We start from the raw sequence: 24,997 nt of genomic DNA on the forward strand, positions 1-24,997 counted from the left end.
TTGTGGGGTTTAACGCGCCGACGCAACGCAGGCGATGAGGCGCGCCGTAGTGGAGGGCTCCGGATTAATTTTGACCACCTGTGGATCTTTATCGTGCGCCGAAATCTCGTACACACGGGCGTTTTTGCTTTTCGCCTCTATCAGAAAAGCGGCCGCCGCGGCCGGGAATCGAACCCACGACTTCGTGCTCAGCAGCGCAACGCCTTAGCCACTGAGCCACCGCAGCGGGTCTGAAGGCAAAGTTAGATGGGCTTGTTGAAACAGGAGACTGGGACTGGTATGACACTATCGAGGATAACCTAACCAGTACCGAAGTCGCCGATGCGGTTCTGTATTATATCACACGGTTCCTCTCAAGGGGGATGAAAACAATGCTGCCCTGTAAACTCTGCAGGGAGTCACTTTCTTCCGTGGCACCAAAATTACCCCAAGCATCTCTAACACTACACAAATCAAGAGGGGGGTTGACTCCTCCCACCACACAGCTGTACAACCTGATTCGTTGTGCGGAAGACTTCTTCTCCAAGAACATGGGTAACTACGACGTCTTCTGGGGAACCGTTGATCATGTCCTGCAAAATTTCGGTCTAACGTTTCCATGCCGGGAGCGCAAAAATGATGCCGTAGCAAAAATCCTTCACTACTACGTGGGAATGCGCATGAGACAGCATTGCGCAAGTGAAGCGCGAAACAAGAAGAAATCATCCCAGCAGAAGATGAAGATGTCGAGGCTAGCAAGTGACTGATGCTTGTGCTAGAAAATGTGGTTTTGCGAAGCTTTGCAAGCATGGTTCCTTTTTTGTGTTTCTTTTCTCTTGCTTACTATAGCACCACGAAACAACAACAAAACGTACATTTTTCTCGTTCAGCCTCCTGTATAGACTTCATCCATACATTAAAAAACAGTTGGAAGTTCAGCACTTCCTTGCGCCTTTTTCGGCGGCACGTGTTCATTAACCTTTGATTTGGTGCTTGAATTCCTCGCACGGAACACGGGCTTCTGAAATAAACTATGGAGCCGTTACCAAAAGGATCAGCAATGGTTTAGTACTGGGATATCACAGACTTCGAAAAACAGGGTCTTAAATGTTGAATTGGGACATACCGGCAAACTTGCTGCCTTCTCGCAGTATATATAATACGACAGCAGCAGCAGCAAAAAAGAAATTGAGTCGTTGTCTTTGGAAATTGACGGACAGGGCACAGAAGTAGGTGTAGTGCATGCCATGCACTTTTTTTTACCACCGTCCACGCAGCAAGAATACTTTCTCCAGCGCCCCACGAATCGTCAAGACACCAAAGTGTTACTATCGCAGCAATGATCATACTCGATGCCTTCAATCATAGGAGGCAGGGCGGGGAAATTAGGGCAGCCGAAATATGAGCTAATGGCATGTAGGATAAGAACCATCATTCACTGGAACTAATCATGCGTAGCTTCTCAACCACGTTTTTTTTTTTTAAATTCTGGTAGGTTTCGCATTCTAAAAAAATCAAAGCCCCTTAGTCTGTTGACAAAGATTTTGAAACGCGATTTCTTCCACTGCAAACCGACTCAATGAAAGGCCAGTCGCGGGAGGAATTCGTCGGTGTCATCTGCCCATGACGGCAGCCGGCTCACTAACTGACCTTGAAACGGCGAGCCTTTTCAGAAAGCGCGCCGCGCGCGTCTTTCCTTTGACGCCTCGCGTCAGAGGGTGCGTCGGTGCTGTGCCCGGCGCCGTGACTTTATCGCGCTTCCAGACCAAGCCCTGTTGCGCCTGCTCAATAGTTTTTGCTCCATGTCCCGGAGGACACAGGGTTCGCACAGGTCCTTGAAAACCCTTGAATTTGGAAGTGTCAATTTCAAGGCCTTGAAAGTCCTGGAATTTTTTACCAGTCCTTGAAAACCCTTAATTTTTATGGGTGATTATCAGTGGATCTGTCTTTTCACAAGGACTTAAAGTGTTTATCTTGGATTGTAAGTTTTAAATAACGCAAAAAATATTGTAACAATCCAGTCTCAGTGTTATCGCACAAAGTTACAACACATTTAGCGAACTTTTTTGACAACGGGGCAATATTAGGAGGAGGAACTTGTGAATTCAACCCGCCCTGATACAATCTGCCATGATATTTTTGGTCCGCTCAGCGGGAGATATAGAAATGCGACTTGCGTCGTCTTGCTTGTTGAATGCACTAATTTTGACTTATATCGAAACAAATAAATGTTCCAAAATGTTGAATCTCAAAAAAAGAGCACCTCGTGAAAAAAAAAGCAGACAAAAAGTCGTATTCTCGAAGAGGAGATTGACAACGTGAGGGCAACAGTTGCTTATTTAATATCTTAGCTGACACCCTTGCTGACAAAGCGTGTGATACAAGCAACATTGCATGCATTGTGAAATAAAACCACCGGAGAAAAACAGGAAAAACAAAGAAAAGAACTACTTCTAAACACCAACCAAAAAAAAATAAAGCTGGGGTGCTTTCAACAACTCGTTAGTGCTTATTTGAACTAATGTTCTTAGGTATTGTGCAATAAACAACTTTTGCATTGTGTTGGAAAAGTTATATTATAAATAATCCCAGATAAACCATTAGATGGGGTCCTTGAAAATGTACTTATTGGTCCTTAAACGTCCTTGAAAATCCTTGAATTTTTGACTTTGAAGCGTGTACGATCCTTGGGACGTTTGCATTGCCTGTCAGCATTACAGTGACAAGTATCATGAGGGATCATTTCTGGAGTGTTCTGCATTCACTGTACGGTGTGGTGAACTGCCTGCAGTTGAAGCACAAGGATCAAAGGTGTCGTCGCGAGCTGGTGTCCCTGACTGCTGCTGTTGCCTGTTTCACTTCTGGCTGCCACTGCTGCCACATTATTGGCTGGGTTCCAGGCTGTGTTAGTTGCAATTTGGAATCGCGGCCCCTCAGTATCAGCCGGGTAGCTTAATGCAGACACCAAAGTGAAGCCACGACCAACTATACTTCGGACCTGCCCAGCAAGCACTGCCCCAGCACCGCCGTCGCAAGGATAATTTTCGCCGCTGATAGTGGAGTGGCGCTACTTACGCCCTGTCGTTCCTCGCTGCCGCGGCCACCGCACGCGTGGGCGCAGCCATGGAGAACGCGCTATTGCAGACGCGGCGTGGAGCGTAAGTTGCGTCTGCTGTATGTAAAGCACGAAGTTTCAGATGAAAAATACAGCTTATTCAGTCCTCTGAAGCGAGTTTTTCTTTTGAAGGAGCACGATGGTATACTGTTTCGTACCGTATTGTAGATCTGAAGAAGGTAAGGTGAGAAATGTTTCCTTTCACGAGTTCCCCGTCACCGAAGTTTGAGACAAATGGATAAAGACAATCTCAAGAAAAGATGAGAACACCCTTCGTTTTATTTTTATTTTTTCCCCTTCGCAATTGTGTTTGATTTTTGTGATTATGCGCTTTATCGCTCAACCGATCACGACAAATTGAAGCTTGCATGCTTCGCTGCGCATAGTTATTGTATTTTAATTAGGTCGATTGGTGCTAAAAAGCAACGAGCAGCGGTGCGCTGTCTTTACATCCGAGCGTACCTCTCATGTTCCCACCAAATTTATTGGTGTGTTTTTTAGGTTATCCAGTTCCAAGCAACAAGGCCAGCACACTGGGCCTTATTGCGGGCTTTCGTAAGAGAACCGTCGAGGAACACATTAAGTGCTCACTCTGCGTGGAGCGGCTTAAGGCGCCTCGCTCATCTGGACCTGCCACTGCGGTGATCTTCAATTTGGACGGGGTGGGCTATCTTATCCGAGGCTTCAGTTCCTGGAATTTGTCTGTGCACTGAAAAGAGCGGGCAAAGCATTCTCAAAACTTGCGATATCCTACAAAAACACCGATGCCACTGTTTTTGAGGACAATGCTACCAGCTGCACTGAAAAACAAGCTTTTCAGCCACGACGGCTCAACAGATAGTCATACGAGGGCAGTGGTTGAGCCCTTGCTGGAGAACATCAGCCGACCTTTTTTCACAAATTTTTTTGCGGAGAAAACGGCCAAGAGTGGCAAAGGAAAAAGGATTGCGGAAAAACCAGACTCCAGAATAGTGCTGAAAATGTGACTACTGTGCTCCATTGTTCAAGTGAAGTGTATGGTTGTGACCGAAAATGAACTTTAAAAAAAAATGCCAAAGTGAAAAGGATTGTGCAATACTAGCGTTCATTAATGTTCTGAAAACCTCATTAATGTTCTGTGGCATTGTGTGCTTAAACCGGTGTGCCTAAGCCAGTTCGGTTGTCAGTACGTGAGAAAATGTTATTTCTTTTCGGCATCACTTCAGATCCGACCACGAAACTAAATGCGTCGCGTCCACCGTAACGCATCTCACAACGGGAAAGAGGCCCCGCCCCGCCCTAACACGCTGAATCAGAAAAAAACATTCATTCAGCGATGGTCACAGTAAAACTGCTACTCATTCATTCGGAATTACCGAAATCAATTAACTGAAGTGTGATTAAACACGAATTCCCGCGCCAGACGGCTGCTACTAGCGCTCTAGCATGCACTGCCAGCGTAGCCGCTGTAGCCGCCGCCGTAGCCGCCCTAGCGGCCTGGCGCAAAACGAGACTTGGCGCAAGTGCTCCCGTAGAGCGCCGTTGGCTGGGCAGGTCCGAAGTAAAGTTGGTCGTGAGTGAAGCTGCAGACCGCAGTTCTTGGATTTGGTCTTCTGTAGTATGGGGCATCCGTCAGTAACACAAAAATCATACCATAGCAGAATGCGTGGCACAGTGCTCATCAACGAAGAAGTAATTGAACCAGGATCATCAGTGCACAAAACGCATTGCCCTTTACGCGATAGTAGATTCCATTCTTAGGCCATTCCTTTGTGCGCCTTAATGATGGCATTGAGGGAAAGCAGTCGCAAGTATTGGTAGAGTTCTTCAATCTATCAAGTTTTATCGACTGAAGTGTGCATGCCCATGTGCTTCAACTTTTCATTCACGACATCCAGAACTGCAGCAAAAGAACTGCACCGGTGTCTTTCTGCTCCTCGTCTCCTCCCCTGAACTGTTAAATGTGATATCATCCAAGAACTTTTTGAGGCCCCTGTACTTCCCTGAATGTAGTGGTATGCTCATTGGTCTCAGCCCAGGTTGACATGTTGTTGGTGTACATAATGAAATGTCTGCCTTTGACTTCCTGTAGCATCCACTCAAGTCCAGTCATAACGATGTTAAACAGGACCGGCGATAAAACAGCCCCTTGGGGTACGCCTGCACTGTTGGCGAAGACCTTAGTATCATGTCAGGCAGATTTAATTTCAAACGTCCAGTGTTGAAGAGAGCTCTTGGTAACGGTAATCATATGCTTACCTGAGTAGTCTTTCATAGGCCATTAATAATGATCTCATGAATTACCATATCAAACTCCTTTCTTAAATCCACTGCGACAAGGATACTGGTAGCCGTCCACCAGCGTTGTCAAGTTGCGAGAAGTGTTTGCATGAGGAAAAGACAGTCTTGGGTGCATAAATAGCATTTGAAGCCGTTCTGACAAGGGTCAGATAAATAGTGATTGATCCTGTTTACACAAAGATGCTCGAGGAGCTTGCAGAGAGTCGATGTCAGTGACACTCACATACTGTCTAGGCAGGCAGAAAAGAGTGGACTCGGGAGACGTTGGTTAGTTGAACAAACCACATTTATCAAAGGCTAGAAAATACCCATACGAACATCAGTAATGAAGAACACCACAAAGCCAAACTAACAACAAAACTGACAAGTACTAATAACAGAACCTAACAAAACCCGAACTAAGCATTCCAGTTCAAATACATTTTATAAATTGCTGCGGAGTCCTTACTCAGTCTTCTATAGCTGCTACATCTGCTGTCACTGTGCCGTTGATCTGGTGTGGCGGGCCCATAATGGCTTTAGCTTAGCCAAGCTTGTGCAGACGTGGCGTGGACAAACCACTGAAGGTGTACCTTTATGGGGTTGGAGCTCGGGGACTACTACGGTTGTAGCTGCATGCCTGGTTCCGAAAGCGTCGCCGCTGTGGAGACTGTCAAGCTGTGTGTCGACGGTGTGATGGCGTTATGCATAGACACTCGTCTGTCGCCACTGGGGCTGCCAAACACCTGTTGGCGGAGCGTCGCGGTAGCCGGAATCGCTGCGCTATGAGTCCGCTCCTGCCCAGTCTTGGGTTGCAACATCGGTGTCCCATTAGCATCACCCCTGACCTGCTCGTCCAGGACCTTGCCAGGACCTTGTCTGGCGCTTCTTCCTCCTCTCCCACCTTCCACCTTCAGCTGCTGGCTTAAGTTCCCACCGGATGCCGTGGCAGCCCTAGCAGATTTCGAATTTTTGTCTTCAGTGGTCGCATCCTTCTTCCATTGGAGGTTGAGCTGGGTACAACATGATTTGTCCTTTGTTTGGGCGCTAGATTCAAATTTGAGGTCTTCGTCTTTTTCTAAAGGGGCTTAGCACCTCCCCTCTAAGGGTATTGACCTTGGCTCATGAGACACAGGGCAAAAGTTTGGTACAATATTTGGTGTTTTCACAGCTCTTGGTATAAAGGTCATGGCTTGAAAATGCATGCTTTCAATTTTCCCTCAAACAAACTATGCACTGTACACAACACAAAGCCTTCGGTGGACATTTTATACGACCACACTTGTCGGACTTGCTGACCTTTTGCTGGGAGGCACTCTGTCCGGTTAGCAGGCATGGAGCCTGTAGGCATCGCATTTGCTACATTGATAATTTAGAAGGGCGTTGTGATTAGTGCTTTTTTTCGTTTTGAAGTGAGTAACAGTTTTGTTCGAATAGTTGGGAAGCGAAGCGAATATTTTCAAATCGAGTGGAATATTTAGCGTTTCCATGCCAGAAAACTGGAATATAAAATTTCTTAAGCATGCCTTGGTAGCTATAGCCTGTAGAAAAATGAAAGGCCCATCAAAAGGATTTGCAGAATTTTTCTATGGCATAAAACAAGCACACAGAAGCTATCCTGCTGCTTCTTGCTTTATGGTACTGTATCTTATGTAGGGCAACTTTCATTTCGTGTGGTGACCTCAACCACAACTCATTAGGTATTAATGTAGTTAGGGTATATATTCTGGAGATTAACACATTTCTCTTTTTAAACACGTAAAAGGCAGTTTTAACGCACTCTTTCATGACAGCTTTAGGAAGAAAATTTGGTGTGCAGGGCAGCAGAAGGCATAAAACAATAACCTATGCCTTCATAGCATAGTGGTATCGTCTCGGTTGCACTTTATAGCAGGTCCCTTTCCTAGTGCAACAACGCATGAACTCGATTTTTCAAAAGCACTTGTACCGCGGACAAGAATCTTAAATAGCGCTGGAAGGGAACGTAACAGAGGTTCCCTGCAAGTCCCGTCAGCGAGTGTGGTGGTTTCATCTCCTCCTTGTAAAGGAAGCTTCATTTTGGTGTCCAGGATCTCGAAGCTAGACAGTTTCACCGTTTTTTTTTTCCTGTTTAATATAGGAAAAAAAGCAACATTTCGACTTTAACAAGGTCAACTTTGGGCACCATTGCACATATTGATATGCGCATAACTTTGCGCATAACGATATGCAGCTTGGCACTGTTATCTAGAGAGTGTCTGCCAAGGCCTCTTCAGCATGGACACATTATCAGGGTACCAAAAGAGAAGCACATAAAGAGGGGGGGGGGGGGGGCAGAGTTGGCTCAGTACCAATGAGCTGCTTCCCCCCTTTCGATGTTGCACCGCATGTCACCAGAGCAGTGCGGGATAACTTGTTGCCACTAGTGGAGATTGCCAGTGCGTGCTTTCGAACTTTTGAAGTTAATCCAAATTTTTCGAATAGTGCTGTTTGATTTGAGGCAGAATCAGATATTGTGTATTTTCTTGTGTATTTGAAAGTTTTGAATATTCACTCACGTCTAATGATTTGCGACATTGGGCGGCCCACTTCACCACTTACGCTTTATCAGGAGCCCATTTTACTGCTTGTGATTTTGAAAACCTGCTTTGAGAGCCAAAAGTAGTTTTTTGGCACGTGGGTCTTTAACGGAGCCCCGTAAACTGTGGCATGCATACGCTTGAAGTTACATAAAGTTTATTTGTTTTGTTAATCAGGGAATTTGTTACTTTGAAGTTTGACCGTATAGGACATAAAGGAGGATGACAAACTTGTCCAGCTTCTTATGTGGCACTGAGTTAACTCTTTCTTGACAAGAAGGCATTGCCTACATGGCACTGATGAACACATTTGCCGACTACACACGCATATTACCACGGCTTGTGCTAATTGTGATCTGAATGCTTCTTTATTCTATTAGGCATGAGGTGCCCTTACCTGAATGTTCGTTTAGGATTTAGTAACCCATATTCGAAAGTGTGGAGGGTGGTCAGCGGCATACAAAACAGCCCCGTTTGTGCGTCTTGTTTTGCAGAACCAGCATAAGCGCATTTGCCTACTATAACCGGTCATTTTTTAGTTGGGTGATTCACAGATATTCCAGTTTTATCCACAAGGGCACACGTGCGGGCTGAAACAGAAGGAAAAGCAGAGTTAGTGGGTCGAGAGGCATCATGCTGTGCTTGCGCTCCTGTTTCTGGGATACACAAAGGCAGCAATCAGTTTTTCAGTTGCAGTGATGCTGTTTCCAGAGCCAGCTTGGCTGTATGCAAGTGCTTAACTGTTTGTTTGCTACACTTCAGCCCATGCTGAAGTGAAGCTGAAGGGCAGGCCTCGACGGCCTCCAACAAAGAGTCATGTTGCACCAGTCGGTTCATGCCAAAGTTTTAACAGACAAAGCAACCGCCCTTGTGTTGTAAGTGTTTTTCCTCTGGACAAAGAAAGGCCAGTGGCAATGTGGTGGAGCTCTTTTACTCCAAAGTTCATTTCCCACATGTTTGAAAGGTGCTTGTAGCTACACCCGCCGTGGTGGTGCAGTGGCTAAGGCATTGTGCTGCTGAGCCCAGGGACGCGACTTTGATTCTGGCTGCGGCGACCGCTTTTCTAATGGAGGCAGAAAGCAAAAACGCCTGTGTGTTAAGATTTTGGCACACGTCAAAGTTCCCTAGGTAATCTAAGTTGATCTGGAGCCCTCCACTACAGCTTCCTTTAATTTTTCAGTAATCTCTTTGAAATTTGTCAGTTTTGCCGCTTTTTTCCCACTGATTTGAAATATGCCAGTATTTTTTGAGTCAGTCAATTAGTTACCCGAGATAATTAGAGATAATTAGTCATTTTTGGAGGAAAAATGGGCAAAACAATGTTGGTCATAAAACTGTAACCTTTATATTTTGCAATACTTCGAACCCTGGTGAGTGCAATATGAGGATTGGTTTTTTGATGCACCGCTCGGAACTAATTTTGCAGCTCATTAAACCTTGCTGGCACCAGTGGCAAGCAACCATTTCGAATGCCCATTTCAAACACGAAAGTTTAATGAGCTGTAAAATTAGTTCCGCTTGGTGGAAACAAAAGCGCTCAAAAAACAGGGACGAAGGAAGACGTAGACAGCACGGCGCTTACTCGCAACTACTCGTTTATTGGAAAACATACACATATACTATACCATCCAGAGTACACGTGGTCGGGTTCCCCTCCCCCATTATACAAACCATTACAAGGCCTAACAGCGGCCGAGGCACATGCTGCAGAAAAAGATAAAACACACGCCAAACATATGGTACCCAAACACCTGATAAAAATGCCACAACCCTACATAAACCAAAGCATTAGTTCTGCAACGTGTGACACAAATAGGAGTATTCCTTTCGGTCAAGGTGAGGGAGGAGGCGCTGACACATCTTTCACCACACCTTTTAATGTGGAATGATTCTATAACTTCTCTGGTGGTTTTGTCTCAATATTTTTATAAAACTGAAGTTTCGCAAAAAATTGGTGAACAACCACACGCAGAACAATGTTTCGCCAGGTTAGAGCCATTTTTCAACTTTAATGAACTTCGCTGCTCTTGTAGGCGTATATTCAAACATCGGCCAGTCTGGTCCACGTAGATGTGGCCACTATTCAACGGTAAGCAATAAACAACACACGTTGCACAACGGACAAAGGGGGGGTTTGTGTCACACATTGCGGAACTAATGCTTTGGTTTATGTAGGGTTGTGGCGTTTTTATCAGGTTTTTGGGTACCGTATGTTTGGCGTGTTTTATCTTTTTCTGCAGCATGTGCCTCGGCCGCTGTTAGGCCTTGTAATGGTTTGTATAATGGGGGAGGGGAACCCGACCACGTGTACTCTGGATGGTATAGTATATGTGTATGTTTTTCAATAAACGAGTAGTTGCGAGTAAGCGCCGTGCTGTCTACGTCTTCCTTCGTCCCTGTTTTTTGAGCGCTTTTGTTTCCACCTTTTGTTTCCGCTTTTGTTTTTGAGCGCTTTTGTTTGTTTGATGAACACCTACCAACTAGCCCAGCTTTCCGTTCTTCTGCAGTAAATTAGTTCTGAGCAATGCATCAAAAAACCGATTCTAATATTGCACTCACCACGGTTCATAGTACTGGAAAATACAAAGATTACAGTTTTATGTTTAACACTGTTTTGTCTATTGTTCCTCCAAAAATGACTATCTCTAATTGTATTCGTTAACTAACTGACTTACTCGAAAAATAATGACATATTTGAAATCATTGGGAAAACAGCAGCAAGACGGACAAGTTTCACAGAGTTTACTTAAGAAAGAGCCATGTCCCCACTTAAATGCCACAGTCAATCAATCAGTTTAGTGCGAAGCTGGCTGATGGTGTCGTGCGTGCCCCTCTCCCGCTGTGCAGGCGTGATGCAGCTGATGGCCAAGGCGTACCTGACGTGGCAGGACCCCCGGTACCTGGACTCGTGCCTGCGGTCGGGCCAGCTGGTCTGGGAGTGCGGGCTCCTGCGCAAGGGGCCCGGCATCTGCCACGGCATCGGCGGCAGCGGCTACGCCCTCCTCCTGCTCTACCGGCTGACGGCCGACCTGCGCTGGCTGCACCGCGCCCGCCAGTTCGCCGAGTTCATGTTCACCGACGAGTTCAAGCAGGCACGCACCCCCGACTGCCCCTACAGCCTCTTCGAGGGGCTGGCCGGCACCGCCTGCTTCCTCGCGGACCTGCTGGAGCCGCGCGGGGCCGTCTTCCCCCTCGTGGACCCCTTCTGAGGAGGAGGAGGAAGGGAAAGAGGAGAGGCGAGGGGGGGACTGTTCTCGTTTGTTATTTCAGTGGGGTGCGTTACACAGGGGCTTAGAGGCCGTGGGGAAGTCGCCTACATATACTCCTGGGAAGTCATTTGTCGAAAGAAAAAGCTATATTGGGTTCATTACATTACTCGGCACTAAGTGAAGGCCTACAGTTCGAGGGATAATTACCGTATTTATTCGAATATAAGGCGAGGTTTTTTCCAAAATCCGCTGTTTTAATGTCATTCCCCATATATAAGTAAAGACAGACACAGGAGAAAAACATTAAAAAGTAAAAGTTTACTGACGTTTCAGGAAGAGGACTTACTCTGAAGAAAGGAAGTCCTCTTCCTGAAACATCAGTAAACTTTTATATTGTAATGTTTTTCTCCTGTGTCTCTGTCTGTACTTACCTTATTTTTTCGCGCTCGTTGTTTTTTGTTGTATGTATATATGGCGATTTTTACTCCCCAATCTGCACCTTTACCTTATAATCATGACCGCCTTATATTTGACTAAATATGATACCCTCAGTTTATGCAGGGGTGCAAAGGCCATGGGTGAGACTTGGGGAGTCGTTCGTTCGAACAAAAAACTGTATGGGTTGCGTAACATTTCTTGGCATTAACTAGTCTGCGCTTTTTTTTTTTGGTCTGGCAACTTGCCTTAGGCAAGAAGCCATTGGTGCACACAGGCCTCGAGAAACTAGGTAGAAGTTTTCGTTTCCATGGCACTTGATCGTGCATGTGGTTGAGCTTCTGCACTGAACTGCTCAAAAGACGGGGGGGGGGGCGGAGAGAAAAACCAGCAGGCAGTAGCGGCTATCCCGGTCACATCCGTTCCTTGCGCTCCTGTCTGTTTTGAACTAGTTTGTATATATTAGTTACGAGGTACAGTTATCACCAACTGTTTGAAAAGTACCAGAGCGTGTTGTCTGGAATACAGTGGGTACGACCACACTCCCACTCGCAGGAGTTGTTGTAAGTTGGGAGGGTGCGATCGTGGGTTAGTTGCACTCGGTCGTTGAAACTGCAGCGCCATTTTTGCCTGGTTGTTGTTCACTGACAAGTTGAGGCGTGGCCACACCTCCCACAACCTGCTTAAGAGGCTGGTGGGTGCCGCATGCTCCCTCTCCCTTGTTCTGCCTCACCAACCCGCCTCACCAAGAGGGGAGCAGGCATTGGCAAGACGGTTGACCACATCAGGCTCTACGTGCTCATAGTGTCGTAAAAGGGTTCATGGGAGCTCGGGATACAAGCCACAAGAGAAGGTTCCTCACTGTTCGAAGGTACGGGATTTGAAAACAACACACACGAGCGAATCGTTGTAAACAAATGTCTCAATAGGACACTTGTTTTGTGCTGGTGGTGCTGCAAAACTTAACAGGGAGCATATTGGATGACCCTTCGATTGTACACTTCCAACATAGAGTCTGCAGGACGAACGCTAAGAGCACACAGCCTAATCTCCTTCACCTTAGATTCTGCCCCAACGGCAAAGTAGGCAAGGCATTCGGCTGTGCTAATTGCAGTGATGGCTCCCGACTTCTTTTTCTGTTGAAGAAAAGTCAGCAGTACTACCAATTTCACCGTCAGTGGAAATTAATTATCCGTTGGCTGATTGGTTGATTAAAATCATAGTAAGCTGCTTTGCTTTCGTGGTAAATTCTCCCTTAGCATTGTTGGTGTGGACTTGAGAAACACGTTTTCGGTGCAAAAAAAAAAAAAGAAGGCAAATCGGCATAGTGCATCGTTGATTAGAAAACGGGGGACTGCGCGAGTACGCAGCTAGGCTTGTTTTGTTATCTAGGGAGTGTTCAGCAAGGTAGTTCAAAAGGAACATCACGAGGGCCCACAAAAGCACTTTCTTTTGCCATTTGGCCACAGGTCACTGGTGCATCGCGGGAAAGCCGGTCAATGCTTGCTGCGGTTGGAAATAAGCACTCAAAGTGCAATACGTCTGCCGCCCAACCAGTTACACCAATTGCAAGTAACGTATTTTGTACGTGTTTTAGCAAAGCTTTTCTTGTTTTCAACTAACCATAATTTCGTGTATCCAAATTTACAAACCAACAGTAATTCCTCGTTAACTTAAAGTCGTAAAAATGCGGTGAAAATTTCGAGATAAGCGAAATTTTAAGTTAAGTGAAATGCTGAAAATTTGTGGCCAGGTCACTGATATCAAAGCTATTGCTGGTAACCAAAGGACCTCTGCACAGAGGAGCCTTTATGATAAAAGCAAAATAATTCGCGGGAGAAACTTTTTTTTTACTAACGAACTGCGTCATGCTCGCCTGTTGCGCGTTCGCATCTGGTCCCAAAAAGGTGTTCTTGAGCTGCTCAATGCATCGCACCAATCGTAGGTCGCCACCGCCACACTCTATTTTGTTGCAAAACAGGCGAAGCATGTTTTCTGCCGTTCTAGGCACTTCTCGAGGCTTCTTGTCATCTGCACGATCAGCTGCATCGTCCGCACCTCTTTCAAAGCTGTAGCCATCAGATGGAATTCCGGTAACAGGGAATCATACAGCACCTACTCTGTGTAAATTTGCTGTTCACGACTGCAGTCGGCGAGTTGTGGGAGCAAAGTGTTTGAATGGAGACCTTATCAGTTGCCTTGTGTCCTTCTGCCAACGTTTCAAGATATCCATGGTCCCTCGAAGAAACATTTTGAGATGAAGGGGGACAAATACATAGCGCCTATCGGAGGTAAATGCACGGCGAGAAAAAGTTTTGGCTTAACTAATATTACGAGATACAGTAAAACCTCATTACTGAAGACTTTGTTACAAAAGACACTGGGTTATAAGTGACATTTGAATGAAAACAGTTTGGTTGGTTTCCCTATGTTCACTATGTGACCAACATCGCATACAAGAGACAGTGGTTACATGTTTCCCGGTCCCTTGGGTGTCTTTTGTAACGAGTTTTTACTGTGTCTGTTTGAGCTAACGAGGGATTAGTGTACCCATTTGCATTTGGTAACTTTGAAGAGCAGCGGCATTTAATTCAAACCTATATCGAATATTGTGTTATTTGATTCGATAGTGGAAAATATTGAATATTCACACTCCCATAGTTACAGCGTTTATGGGCAGACGCAAGATTTACCGCACTAATCTCTTGTGGCCTTATGCGTTGCAACTTTGGTCCTCGTGCTGTATCACACAAGTTGGTACTGTGAGAAACATTAAAGACATGAAAATAGAAATTGCAACACAAGAGTGTGTATCGAGAACCAATGTTAAAAAAAAATCGCAGCTTGTCGCTAGTTAAATGCACGAAAGAAGCACATGTAAAGGAATTGGTGTGGCCTTGGGGAAACTAGCTATTTCATATGGGGAAAAAAAAAAAAAATTGGGAATAGGGCACAAGCCTGTGTACGAAACCATGCTTCGCAGCTTAGTCTTTTCACTGAGCTTTACGAGACCTACTCAGATCTGATGTAACATTTAGATTCAAGTTTTGTAACTGCACTTATGAAACCTCAAAGTGTTAGAAGACATTATTGCCCACTACATAACCTTCTCGGCAGGGGCTATTTTCTTACAAATGTAAAATCGCTCATCGAAGTCTATTTTCTCCATGTCCTGATATTTTTGTCAGTCCTAAGAACTTTGCGGTGGCTTAATAGGGTGCATGTAGGTGAAGTACACAAAGCAAAATATGATTGCACTGGAAGGCGGTACGGCAGATATAGTTAGGAGCACGGTTATGCAGTCTGCAGAACAGTGTAGAATTTGCCATCATTTGCAAATGATTGCAAATTTTCCATATCGCAGAACTAGGCACACATACAGCATATTTATTTTTGCTGTAGAAATGTTATCGTAAGCAGTGACCGCAAGATAAAGCCTTTTCATGCAGCTTCATTTACTAAGCAGGCTGTTTAACTCTTTCGCTACCGCGCCTATCAAAATCGATCAATTTGATCGATACTTTTGGGAGCGCCTTTTCATAGCGTTCCAGGCGTTTCTCGAACAAGTAAAGCTGTTAGGAGTTAGATCAGAAAATGGCCTTTCAAAATCAGTTTTGTTTTCATTTTTGTAACGGAAACGTGATTTTTGACACGCTTTTGAATCACCTGGTTGTGGAAAAGGGGCATGGTCATCGCGCCTCAAGGCTACCAACGAAGAATGCGTGCAACTCGTAATTACTCTGCACCAGCGCTTGTTTTTTGCTATCAGGGCGTGAATGGGGAACTAGCAAACGATTTTCAATCGTCAGGTTCACGCTCTGACAGTAATAATCCCAGAAATTGGCTGAAAATGTCAAGCAGTGCCTGGTTGTAAAGCTACTTTATTATTTTAGGCAGTTTTATTGCCTTTGCGCAAGTTGTCCTAAGTACTCTGGTACTTCTACTTACCCCAGGACCATTCCCAAACAGTTTACAACAGTTTCGGTTTCGTTTCTGCATCGCGAAATTCATATTTAGCGCAACTACGCAGTTACCCAACTTCAAGGCTAACTGCCATGGCGCCTGAAGCGTCCGCGACTGATCCTCGAACAAAGCACGCCGCTCCTCATTTCCCCCCACCCTAACCTGATTTCTGCGATAAGAACTTCAGATGCAAGTCAAAAGGTCACACCCAGTCGCCAGATATCTGTTCCGCCGAGGACAGCGCTTCAAACCGGCCTTACACTGCCAGCTGTTCGCCTTCCAGTTTTGTTTTCATGCGAGGGTATATCCGGGTGTATAATGTTGCTGCTTAGTTGAACTGTCTATTCGGACGGAGTCTCTGATAAGTTTTTGTACTGTTTCATTTGAAAAATGTTAGGTGGCGCTGCAATGGAGGAGGCTCGTTGTGCTGATCTTTTTTAGCGCGCGACTGCTACTCGGCCAAAGATCGCAGGGGACGATTCTAGCTCATCGTACCTCATTTTTGCGAGCAAGGCTACAATTGCGAGTAAGAAGATGATAATAAAGCTCAGCTTTATGTTTTGAGAGATAACTGACCGTGAACGACAACAAACATCAGCCACGGCGTTCCGTTTTCAACTTCATGCATGTTTTTTTCTGCATCGCGTGCTTGTCCCAAATATTGTGCTCGCTGTAAATGCAAAGTCAGCCATTGACAAGATGTTTTTACGTTATGTGGGGGCAAATTGGTGCCTCTGATAACGTCAAACCGCCAGATTTATTCCAAGGAACCACCCAAAATTGCACAGTTTGAATTAGAGGTTGGGCTTCACCGCATGACACGAGCACCGTGCGTGCTAACATTTTTTTTTTATATCTGAAAAACTGTTCCGCCCAAGTCAACATTTTTTTTAGGGTGTATTTTTGAAATGTTTCCCTGCAAAATGTATATTCTAATTTTTTTCTACTACCGGTGGTTTGATATACACAACTCCTTTTTTCTCATTTTTTTCGACAACTTGACAAAACTTTTGATTTTGATATTTTTTTTCACAACTATGATATATGAAAACCTTTAAAAAACTGGTGTTATTGGAAAGGCCGTTAAATAATCTGCATTTTGTGCCCCTGCAATTAGTGCCTAAATAATTTTTTAGCAGAAAAAAAAATGTTTTCTTGGACCCCCCAAAATTGGTCAATTTTCTGCGGTAGCGAAAGAGTTAAATGTCCATCTCTAGTGACCCTATAACAATGCTCAAGGCCCTGTTTATTGCACATTGCATCACAACGTGGATGCTTGGGACAGCGACAGCTGTACGTAGACAGTGCAGTCTAAGTGCATTTCCTTGAGCTTGAAAACAGCCTTAGTGCCTGGCACCCATAGTTCCTGCGCTTTTAAAACCTGTCCAGTTCATTCGTTGGGATTGTGAGTACTTGTCGCTTACTGCCCTGCCGGCTGCAGGGTACTTGATTTCACTGCCAAGTTTTTTGTATAGCTGGTCCTTACCCCCTGCTGCGTTTCTTTTTTGAGGTTTGTTTGGCGAAAATTTCAGGCTCGTAATAATGCACTATGCGGTTCTGCAGGACATGTCGACTTTATTTAGGATGAACTGATCCAACTAAAAAGTTCTACAGAATACAAAGAAATTAACGCTTAAATAATTACAAAAATTATTGCCAAATTAGGATGTATAGGTGTTCGGAAAACTTCTTGGTTAGATATTCCTCAAAACAACGCACCACACAAAGCAGCAGCTGGCAGCTAACATTCAGATAGCGAGACCTCCTTCGCTGCTTTGGTCGCACCTGACTCATCACGGCCAACGCAGCGGTTCTGCTGAGATGAGCCACAGCGGTGCAGATAAAAGAAACGTAGACACCATCTATTCTCTAAAATTTACCCGATACGATCTGTGTTTATAGGGCTTTTCAATTGATGTCGCGACACGTCCGCAATATTTTTTTTACACAAGTTTTCTTGGGAGGGTCAGAGAGTTCGCTAAACAGTCAACATGAGTATAATTGGGCGTGGCAGTGAAAGGGTTAAGGGATGCTGGTGTGAATTCGTCAAAACACCTCCCCGTGGTTTCGTTGAAGTATGAGACAAAATGGGTTTGTCCAGTGCCGTGGTGTTGCCAGCAACGCTGGTAATAAAACGGAACACTGTGCCCCTTTAGCAGCTGCAATACATAGTACTGTGGTGACGTCACATTTTTATTTATTTGTTACAGACACCATAGTGTCATGTGCCATTAAAGTGGGGGGTGGGAGTAATAGAATATAGAACAATCAGCACAACTCATTTCACAACAAATGTAAAGTAATACACAACATATCCTGACACAGCGTACACAGTCTCAAGGCACAACTTGAAAGTTATCCAATAGCGAGAAAAAAACTGCACTGTTACGCATGAACACATCGTTTTGCTCATTGCTTTTGTAGGCATTGTTTTTCATTGCCTTTTCATCACATCCTTCTCTTCAAAACAGTGATTTTCACGTGTTCCATGGCAAATATCATTTGTTCATGCATACATTTTAGGGTTTAAACATGGCTGCGATCATTAATTTATTAAATACGTTCGTTCTGCGACTCCATAACGTGCAGTTATAGCAGATGTCACAAACCAGCATGAGGGGTGGCAGGGGGGAAACAGCACTTCTAATGTGAAAATGTGTGTGAATCACCTAAGATGGTTCGGGACACTCAGCTTACGTACTCTAGCATCAGACGTAAGTAATCGGACAGCACTTGTAACTCTCATTTGGAGTCTGCTATCGTGTGCAGGCAAGAAACGCAGTTGTGCGCACTGCTGCGTCAACAATTCGTTGCTTCAACAAAGTGACACATTCTTTAAGCTCCAGTAGAACTGTGTCAGATTGGACTCCTAATATCCAAAGTATGGGACAAAGTATGCAAAATTTTTTTGCACAATCTTAAGGTGTAGCCCAAACAGCACCATACCAATAAAAAAGCCTTGTCTTAATCCTCATCTGCTACCTCAAGACCTTGACGTGTCGAAAGAGGGGTAGACACCTCAAGATCCACTGTTCCTGTAAACTCGCGTGATTAGGAAATTACAATTATGTATACACAGGGATGAAGTGTTGTTGTACGCATTTGCATTTATTTGCATTCAAATCAGGATCTACAAGCAAATATCAAAGCTCTTCATTAACCGAAAGAAATTGACAAGTTTCAATTTCTGCCTTGCTGAAAAGGCAGAACAGCATCGGATTACTAATATTGTTATTACTATTAGAAGGGGAAGCAAGTTGCAGTGCAGGCTGTGGGCAGTGTAAAAAGGAGGAGGTGTTTGTAAAATAGAATCCTCGAATATGGAGGCTTGGTGTCACGTGCGCCTGCGGCCGGGAGCAAAGTGTCTTAAGTTTGATGGGTTTGTTTTCGACCTCAGGTATCACTGGCAGTGTAATTTGCCTCTCGAGAATGGTTTGAGTGTGCTGCATAACGCCTCTGAGAGGTCACCTTTCCGAGTGACGGCTTTTCGAGATGAGCAGGTACATGCGCGGGGGAGTGTACAAGCCACGGTTTTCACTTGAAATGCCTTTCATTTTGTTAGCACACTCAGTTGACTGGAACAAAGTTGTACTGAATTGTGGTTCTCTTATATGCCATACACCTTGACCAAAGGGTGAAAGACACTTGTGGTCTGTCTGGGCTTCTCGCTTGGCTTTTCTCGGCTTCTTAGCTTTATCTTGGCTTCTCGCTGAGACCGTCAGTGTAAGCTTTTCACCACCGCTTCCACCCATTCCCCCCATTCTCGTGTGCCTGCCTCTTTCGGGTAGAATGGCACACCACCATAGCGTGCTGCCTTTTATGCTGCTGACGCCCCTGCCACAGCCCTAGGGAGACGCGTGTTATCTGAAGGGAAATGCGGTAGCCTGCCAGCCACTATTTCCTGCCTGCTTCACTTTGCACTGACTCGGGGAGGTCAGCAGAAGTGCTTAGAGAAAGATATATATGTATATTTTTTTCCCACTAGGTTGTGAACCGTGTCTGTAGGCTTGGGGCCACCTTACAAATACTAACACACAAACAGGAAAGGTTAGTGACACTGCTTTAAATGCATCATACATGCAGTGAGCTAGATCTAGGGCAAGTACCATTGTTTATCCATGACTCAGTGACCCCACCTACTGCGCCAGCCATCTGGAGGTGTATCAAGCCTGGGTGGTGCTAAGCACTAATTGCCTGTTAGCGTTCGTAGCACTGCTTTTGTTGTGGACGCCTTTTCGTTGTCTACAGGCAAGGGGTGTGTTCATGGTTGCACACAGCTGTTAGGACAGTGAATTGTTTTGTTGGAACGCTTAGCCACTACGGCGGCAGGAAGAAAACTTCGCAAGTTGTGGCACTGTGCGTGATTGGGCGAGAGATGGGCAAGCCTACTTTTTTCGTTCCATGTTGGAGAGTACAAGTGTAATAGAATGCCTCCCATTCTGCACCTTCCATGTAGGGCTGCAGCTTTCCGGCTTGTCGAAGTGGGGGTAACCGGTTTTTGTCTTTGCGTCCTTGGGTGCGGTACCAGCTTTGTCATGGAGCAAGTCTTTGTGCAGCGTAATGCTAGAATGGCTGCAGCATTCAACTGCTGGGTTCCACTGTGTGACAGTAAGAACACACTCGCTTGCAACTGCAAATGCTTGCATTTGCTGGGGTTCTAAAAAGCCCTATTGGAAAAATGTTTCCCCCATAAAAGAAGTCCCCTAGAATGGACACAATTACAGTGGAACACAGCTTTCTAGAATGTGTGTCTCATTAGTGTCCTTCCTTGTGGAGGGAGCAAAGAACAGTTTTTCTTTTTCAGCTGGTGAGGTGGAAGACCGTAGGTGGGTGAAGCATCATTTTAGAGGCCTTTTGATTTTTGGTGGCCATTCGGCTCACCGTGGTGGCAAGGTGGCCACTTGTTGTTGCTCACACTCTCTCCCTGAATGTTGTGTAAGAAGCACTGAGTGTCGTAAATGCACTCGTGTTTTTGTGATACATGTAGTTGCCCTTATACACGCACACACGTCTCGTGAAATGCACCGTCTTGCACAACAACCCCACAGTGTCTCACACTCTTTAATGCTCAAGCGATGGGGCTGGGCCCCTCCCCCGCTCCGTTCGTAAGTGTTGGTGTCGGTGTCATTGTGTTGACGGAACGAAACAAAACATCTGCACTAGCACATTGAGAGAAACAGCTACACTGGATGGTAGGTTGGACGGCAACCTTTTAGTAGTAGTATGTTTGTGTTTATTGGCGCAAGGGTATCTGACCAAAGAGCGCCAAGACTCTATTAGGTGGTCTTTCAATGTCAGGTTCAGGGCGTAAAATATGTTCATGATGAGTGTGGCCTACAATATGCATATATGGGTGTAGAGGGCCCATAGACTAAAACATGAAGATGCTCATAATGATGGGTAAAAGAAAGAGGATTGTGGTTGAGACGTGACATCGCCTGGAGCCTCACAGGGTGATGCGCTAGCGGAGCTCCTTGTGCACACAAAAGAATCATCAGGACCTCTCTCACGGATGAGAGGGTTTTAAGTCACACCCGGTACGATATGAGCTTCAAGAAGTTGATATCCGCAAGGTAGGTTAGAACACGTTTGTAAGTTAACATTGGTTCATCTCCTGGGAAAAGTGAAGGGTGTATGGAATGTTGTACAAGTAGATTTTAGAAAAGTGTCGTTTTCTTGCAGCATTGCAGGATGTGCAATGCTATTAACATTGGTTTTTGGCCCATCAAAACTGTTGCCAGCGGTGTCTAGGTAGAGGATATTCTAGTAACAGGGGACACTCAACAACTGTGTTCACAGATTGATGCGGGCTGACTATGCCTTTGTTCAATGTTGTCCTGTGTTTCAGGAAAGGCAAATTGTCGGAGTGCACTTTTTTAATGGAACTCGACGCACTGCCTATTCCTCTGTTACAAAACATCCAAAGTTTGGAAGCATCAAAGAGATATGGACATCTGAAAAAACAGGTCGCGGAAATGGCTAACGATGCGCAACTAGTGCAATCTTGCATTCTATGCTTTCCTATGGCTTGTGCAGTCTTGGCAGGTCGAGTAAAACCCTTGTTGAGAGATTGCGCGTCTTGAAAAGCAGCATTTCGCGCCCAGGCAGTAGGCAGTGTAGGGGCTTGTGCAAAGCACATTGTGGCCCAAGCTGGTAATGGGCACCGCGAAGTCTAATACTAGTAAAACCCGTAGACTAGCTCAACCGGGGAACTCGGGCCATCTTTTTCAAGTGTTAAGGACGGAGCCTGTAGATTGGGGACGGCCTTCAGATGTCACAATATCCTGCCGAATTACATTTTTGCTGTGGCGCTCACTACTTTTGTCATCTGTTCCGGGCACTAAGCTCGCTGATTTCATGGTTGGTTGTTCCTGTACCGCTGCCGATGAAGGTTGTACTGCTGGAGCGAAGTGGAAGCGTCCAAAGTATTTTGTGTCCCCATCCCCAAGCACTCTCAAATGTTGTCGACGCACTCGCGCACCAAGTTGTTCAAGGAAGTGCACCCTCGATGTCCTGTTGTGGCAGTGTGTTTCTTCCTCCTCACCCTGTTGGGAAAGCCATTGTAGGATCCAATGTGTCACGCACATTCACTGATATCAAGAGTTGAGGGGACTGTGTGCAGGCTGCTTGGTGCGATTTTACCTGACCGAGTTATTCTACAAGCAGGTAAACCCATGATTGTTAACAGTTCAGATATCTTATTTTTGGTTACTGTATAATTCTGATATAATTCAATAATTAACTACAATCAGTTAATTGATCACTGGCAACTGCACAAGTGTAGGGTGTCACACAAAATGACAAAGGCATCAGTTCTCATAAGATGTTGTTAGTAGTGAAAACTTTCCAAATGTGAATGACTTGTGTGGCTTTGTATGCTGTTGCACTGCACACGCTCGCTGTGTCGTAATCGCATTTGCAGACACAATGACATGCAATCTCGTGGTGTGTACTTTCTGAAATTTCTTGTCTTAAAAAATTTTTTTGCAACAAATTTGCTATCATCCATTAAAGCAACAAGTTAAAAAATGGATCCTAATTTGCACCTATATTTAGGTTACTTTTTTTTTCATTTTAATTTGTTGTTCAGGTTAAAATAGCCAACCGTTATATGTGCAGTTATCTCCACCTCTTTCTTTTTTGCATCATCAGCTCAACTTTACTTTTCACCAACACTGCCTTCACCAACAGTTGCACTTTTCCGGCACCACGCTGCAGAATGACATTCAAATCCGTCTCTAAGCCTAGTGACAAAGCTGCATACTGCTGGGGCTAGTGATTTTGTCGCCCCTGTAAAGCTTTTGGCGCTACAATATATTGGCCCTGCACAAGTTGTGATGCGTAGCTAGTAGTTGAGCAGCGCTCGCGATGGGAAGCGCCTGCCACAGTGGGTCCTGCGCTGGCTCTGCCAACTGAGCGTGGCCTTGTACCGTGTCGGTGTGATGCGTGCACGAGCTTCTTCGCCCCCCTGGTTTCGTGGAGGGGCAGCAGAGACCCGGCGTGGGAGCTCTCCCGCGCGTAGTGAACGGTTGTGATATCACTTCATCGTGCCTCGTGGTGCTCGTCGGTCCTGCCTCTGTTTTTATGCTTGTTTTCTGGTGCGGTCCCAGAAACGACCGAAGTTCCTGTCTCACTGCCCGAAATAAACGGAAATGCGAAAAGGATGTTGTCTTTGTTCACTTAAATGACCATGAGCAGCACAAATGTGTTGAGATGTTATGTCTGCGCAGTCAGTGCTGATGCACGCGGGCGTGGTTAAAAATACGGTTTATTCCAGCTCAAGAAATGAGCACTGCTTTTTTTGCGAGTGGGTCACAGCAGGATACCGAAGTATTTCTAGGCCTTGCTCAATTGTGCGAACAAGAGGCGCAACTGCAGCTGTTTAGCATTATTTTGCAAGGTCAGTTGGCCCATGCATGTGTGCCGAAGTCGCTTCAGCTAGAGAGAATTCATGTGTACTCAGTTTAAATTAACAAAGCGTTTAATACCAAGGCGTAGAATACATAAGCAGCGCGGTTGACACCTAACAAAGCTATACATAGGTGCTCGTAAAGTTGTCCTATATATACTAGATACTGCACGTCTCCCCCAATTTTATTTTGCATTTAGAGTAAAGTTATATCGTACCAATTTTATTTTGCATTTAGAGTAAAGTTATATTGTATATTCCCAGGTGATAACACATCATGAATTATTTTTCATGGTTTCTTTCTGCATCATGTTCAATATTGTGTGAAGTTCTCGATGTATTGTTAATTTGGATGCATCCCTGCCCCCTTGTGAAGGCCTTCAGGGACACCATCAACAATAAATCAATACCTTCCACTTATTGTAGTTTGAAAGGGCAGTTCTATACAGAGTGAGACACAAACTCAGTTTTGTACATCATCGGCGCTTTTTTTTTTTGTAAAGTGTCGTGGGATGGCCGAAGATAGACTATCGCATATGTGGATGTGCCATTAAGCATGTTACTGCATCTCAACTAGAGTGAACTAGAATATTCTAGTTACAAATGGCCCCGCCGAGCGCGGACACAGTCGGCCGCTGGCGGCGGCGGGACGAACCGTCGTCTGCGTCGTCTGCCCGACAGGCACGGGCAGGGTGCCTGAGAACCCGGGCATACACGGGTAGCTACAGGCAGCAGGATGAAACGTGTGCATGCTGCGGCAGTGATCGGGAAACTATAGAACATATTGTCAGGAGCTGCACAGAGATACGGCCACCGTGGGGTGAGGGGGAAACGACGTTGGCGGAGGCTTTGGGATTTGGGGCGAGGGGGAACCTCAACTTCAAGGCCATAGAGGTGACGAAGAGGCGACTGGAGTGGTGGTGGAGGAAAAGCAGGGAAGGGATGGGTAGGTACGCAGGTGGAGTAATCATGCGGACGAGAATTTAGAACAGCGAGGAGAGAAAAAAAAAGGGGGGGGGGGGGGGCGATGAGTTTAAAACAGAAAAGAGGGAGAAATGGGAGGGAGGAAGCAAATCTATAGGTTAACCTGGGAGTAGGGCATGTAAACGTAATAAAACAGGCAAGTCGATTGCTGACAACCGACGCCCCGATTCAAAGGGAAAGCCACTAATCATCATCATCATCATCATCTTGTTCAGGTTGCACGCGGCTAGGGTGGCTAGAATGGGAAGGTGTGATGACCGCGGCGCCTTTCCCGCAGAGCGGGTGTTCCCCCGGCGCGTGCCTGCCGCTAGGGCAAAACACAGCGCTGTCGTCAGGGGCGCCGTCAGCGTTTCCGCGGGGGAAAGCCAGTCCAGCGGCCAGCCTCTGTATCAGCGCCTGGGCGCGGACTAGTCGCTGATTGATTGTTGGGTTTAACGCGCCGACGCAACGAAGGCGATGAGGCGCGCCGTAGTGGAGGGCTCCGGATTAATTTTGACCACCTGGGGATCTTTAACGTGCGCCGAAATCTCGTACACACGGGCGTTTTTGCTTTTCGCCTCCATCAGAAAAGCGGCCGCAGCGGCGG

General features: G+C 45.6%; 1 protein-coding gene across 1 annotated transcript in view; it reads left to right on the forward strand.

The window, feature by feature from the left end:
* The window catches only part of LOC144152815 (lanC-like protein 3), a 38,566-nt gene extending 15,384 nt beyond the window's left edge, over positions 1-23,182 (forward strand). Inside the window, exon 5 of the mRNA XM_077684285.1 lies at positions 10,759-23,182. Coding sequence (XP_077540411.1) covers positions 10,759-11,120 — 362 coding nt within the window. The 3' untranslated portion in view covers positions 11,121-23,182. The remainder of the gene's footprint in view (positions 1-10,758) is intronic.
* Positions 23,183-24,997: the final 1,815 nt, after the last annotated feature.

The sequence above is a fragment of the Haemaphysalis longicornis genome, unplaced genomic scaffold (assembly GCF_048455015.1).
Source record: "Haemaphysalis longicornis isolate Haplotype H1 unplaced genomic scaffold, Haemaphysalis longicornis Haplotype H1 scaffold_9, whole genome shotgun sequence".
NCBI classification, from domain to species: Eukaryota; Metazoa; Arthropoda; class Arachnida; order Ixodida; family Ixodidae; genus Haemaphysalis; species Haemaphysalis longicornis.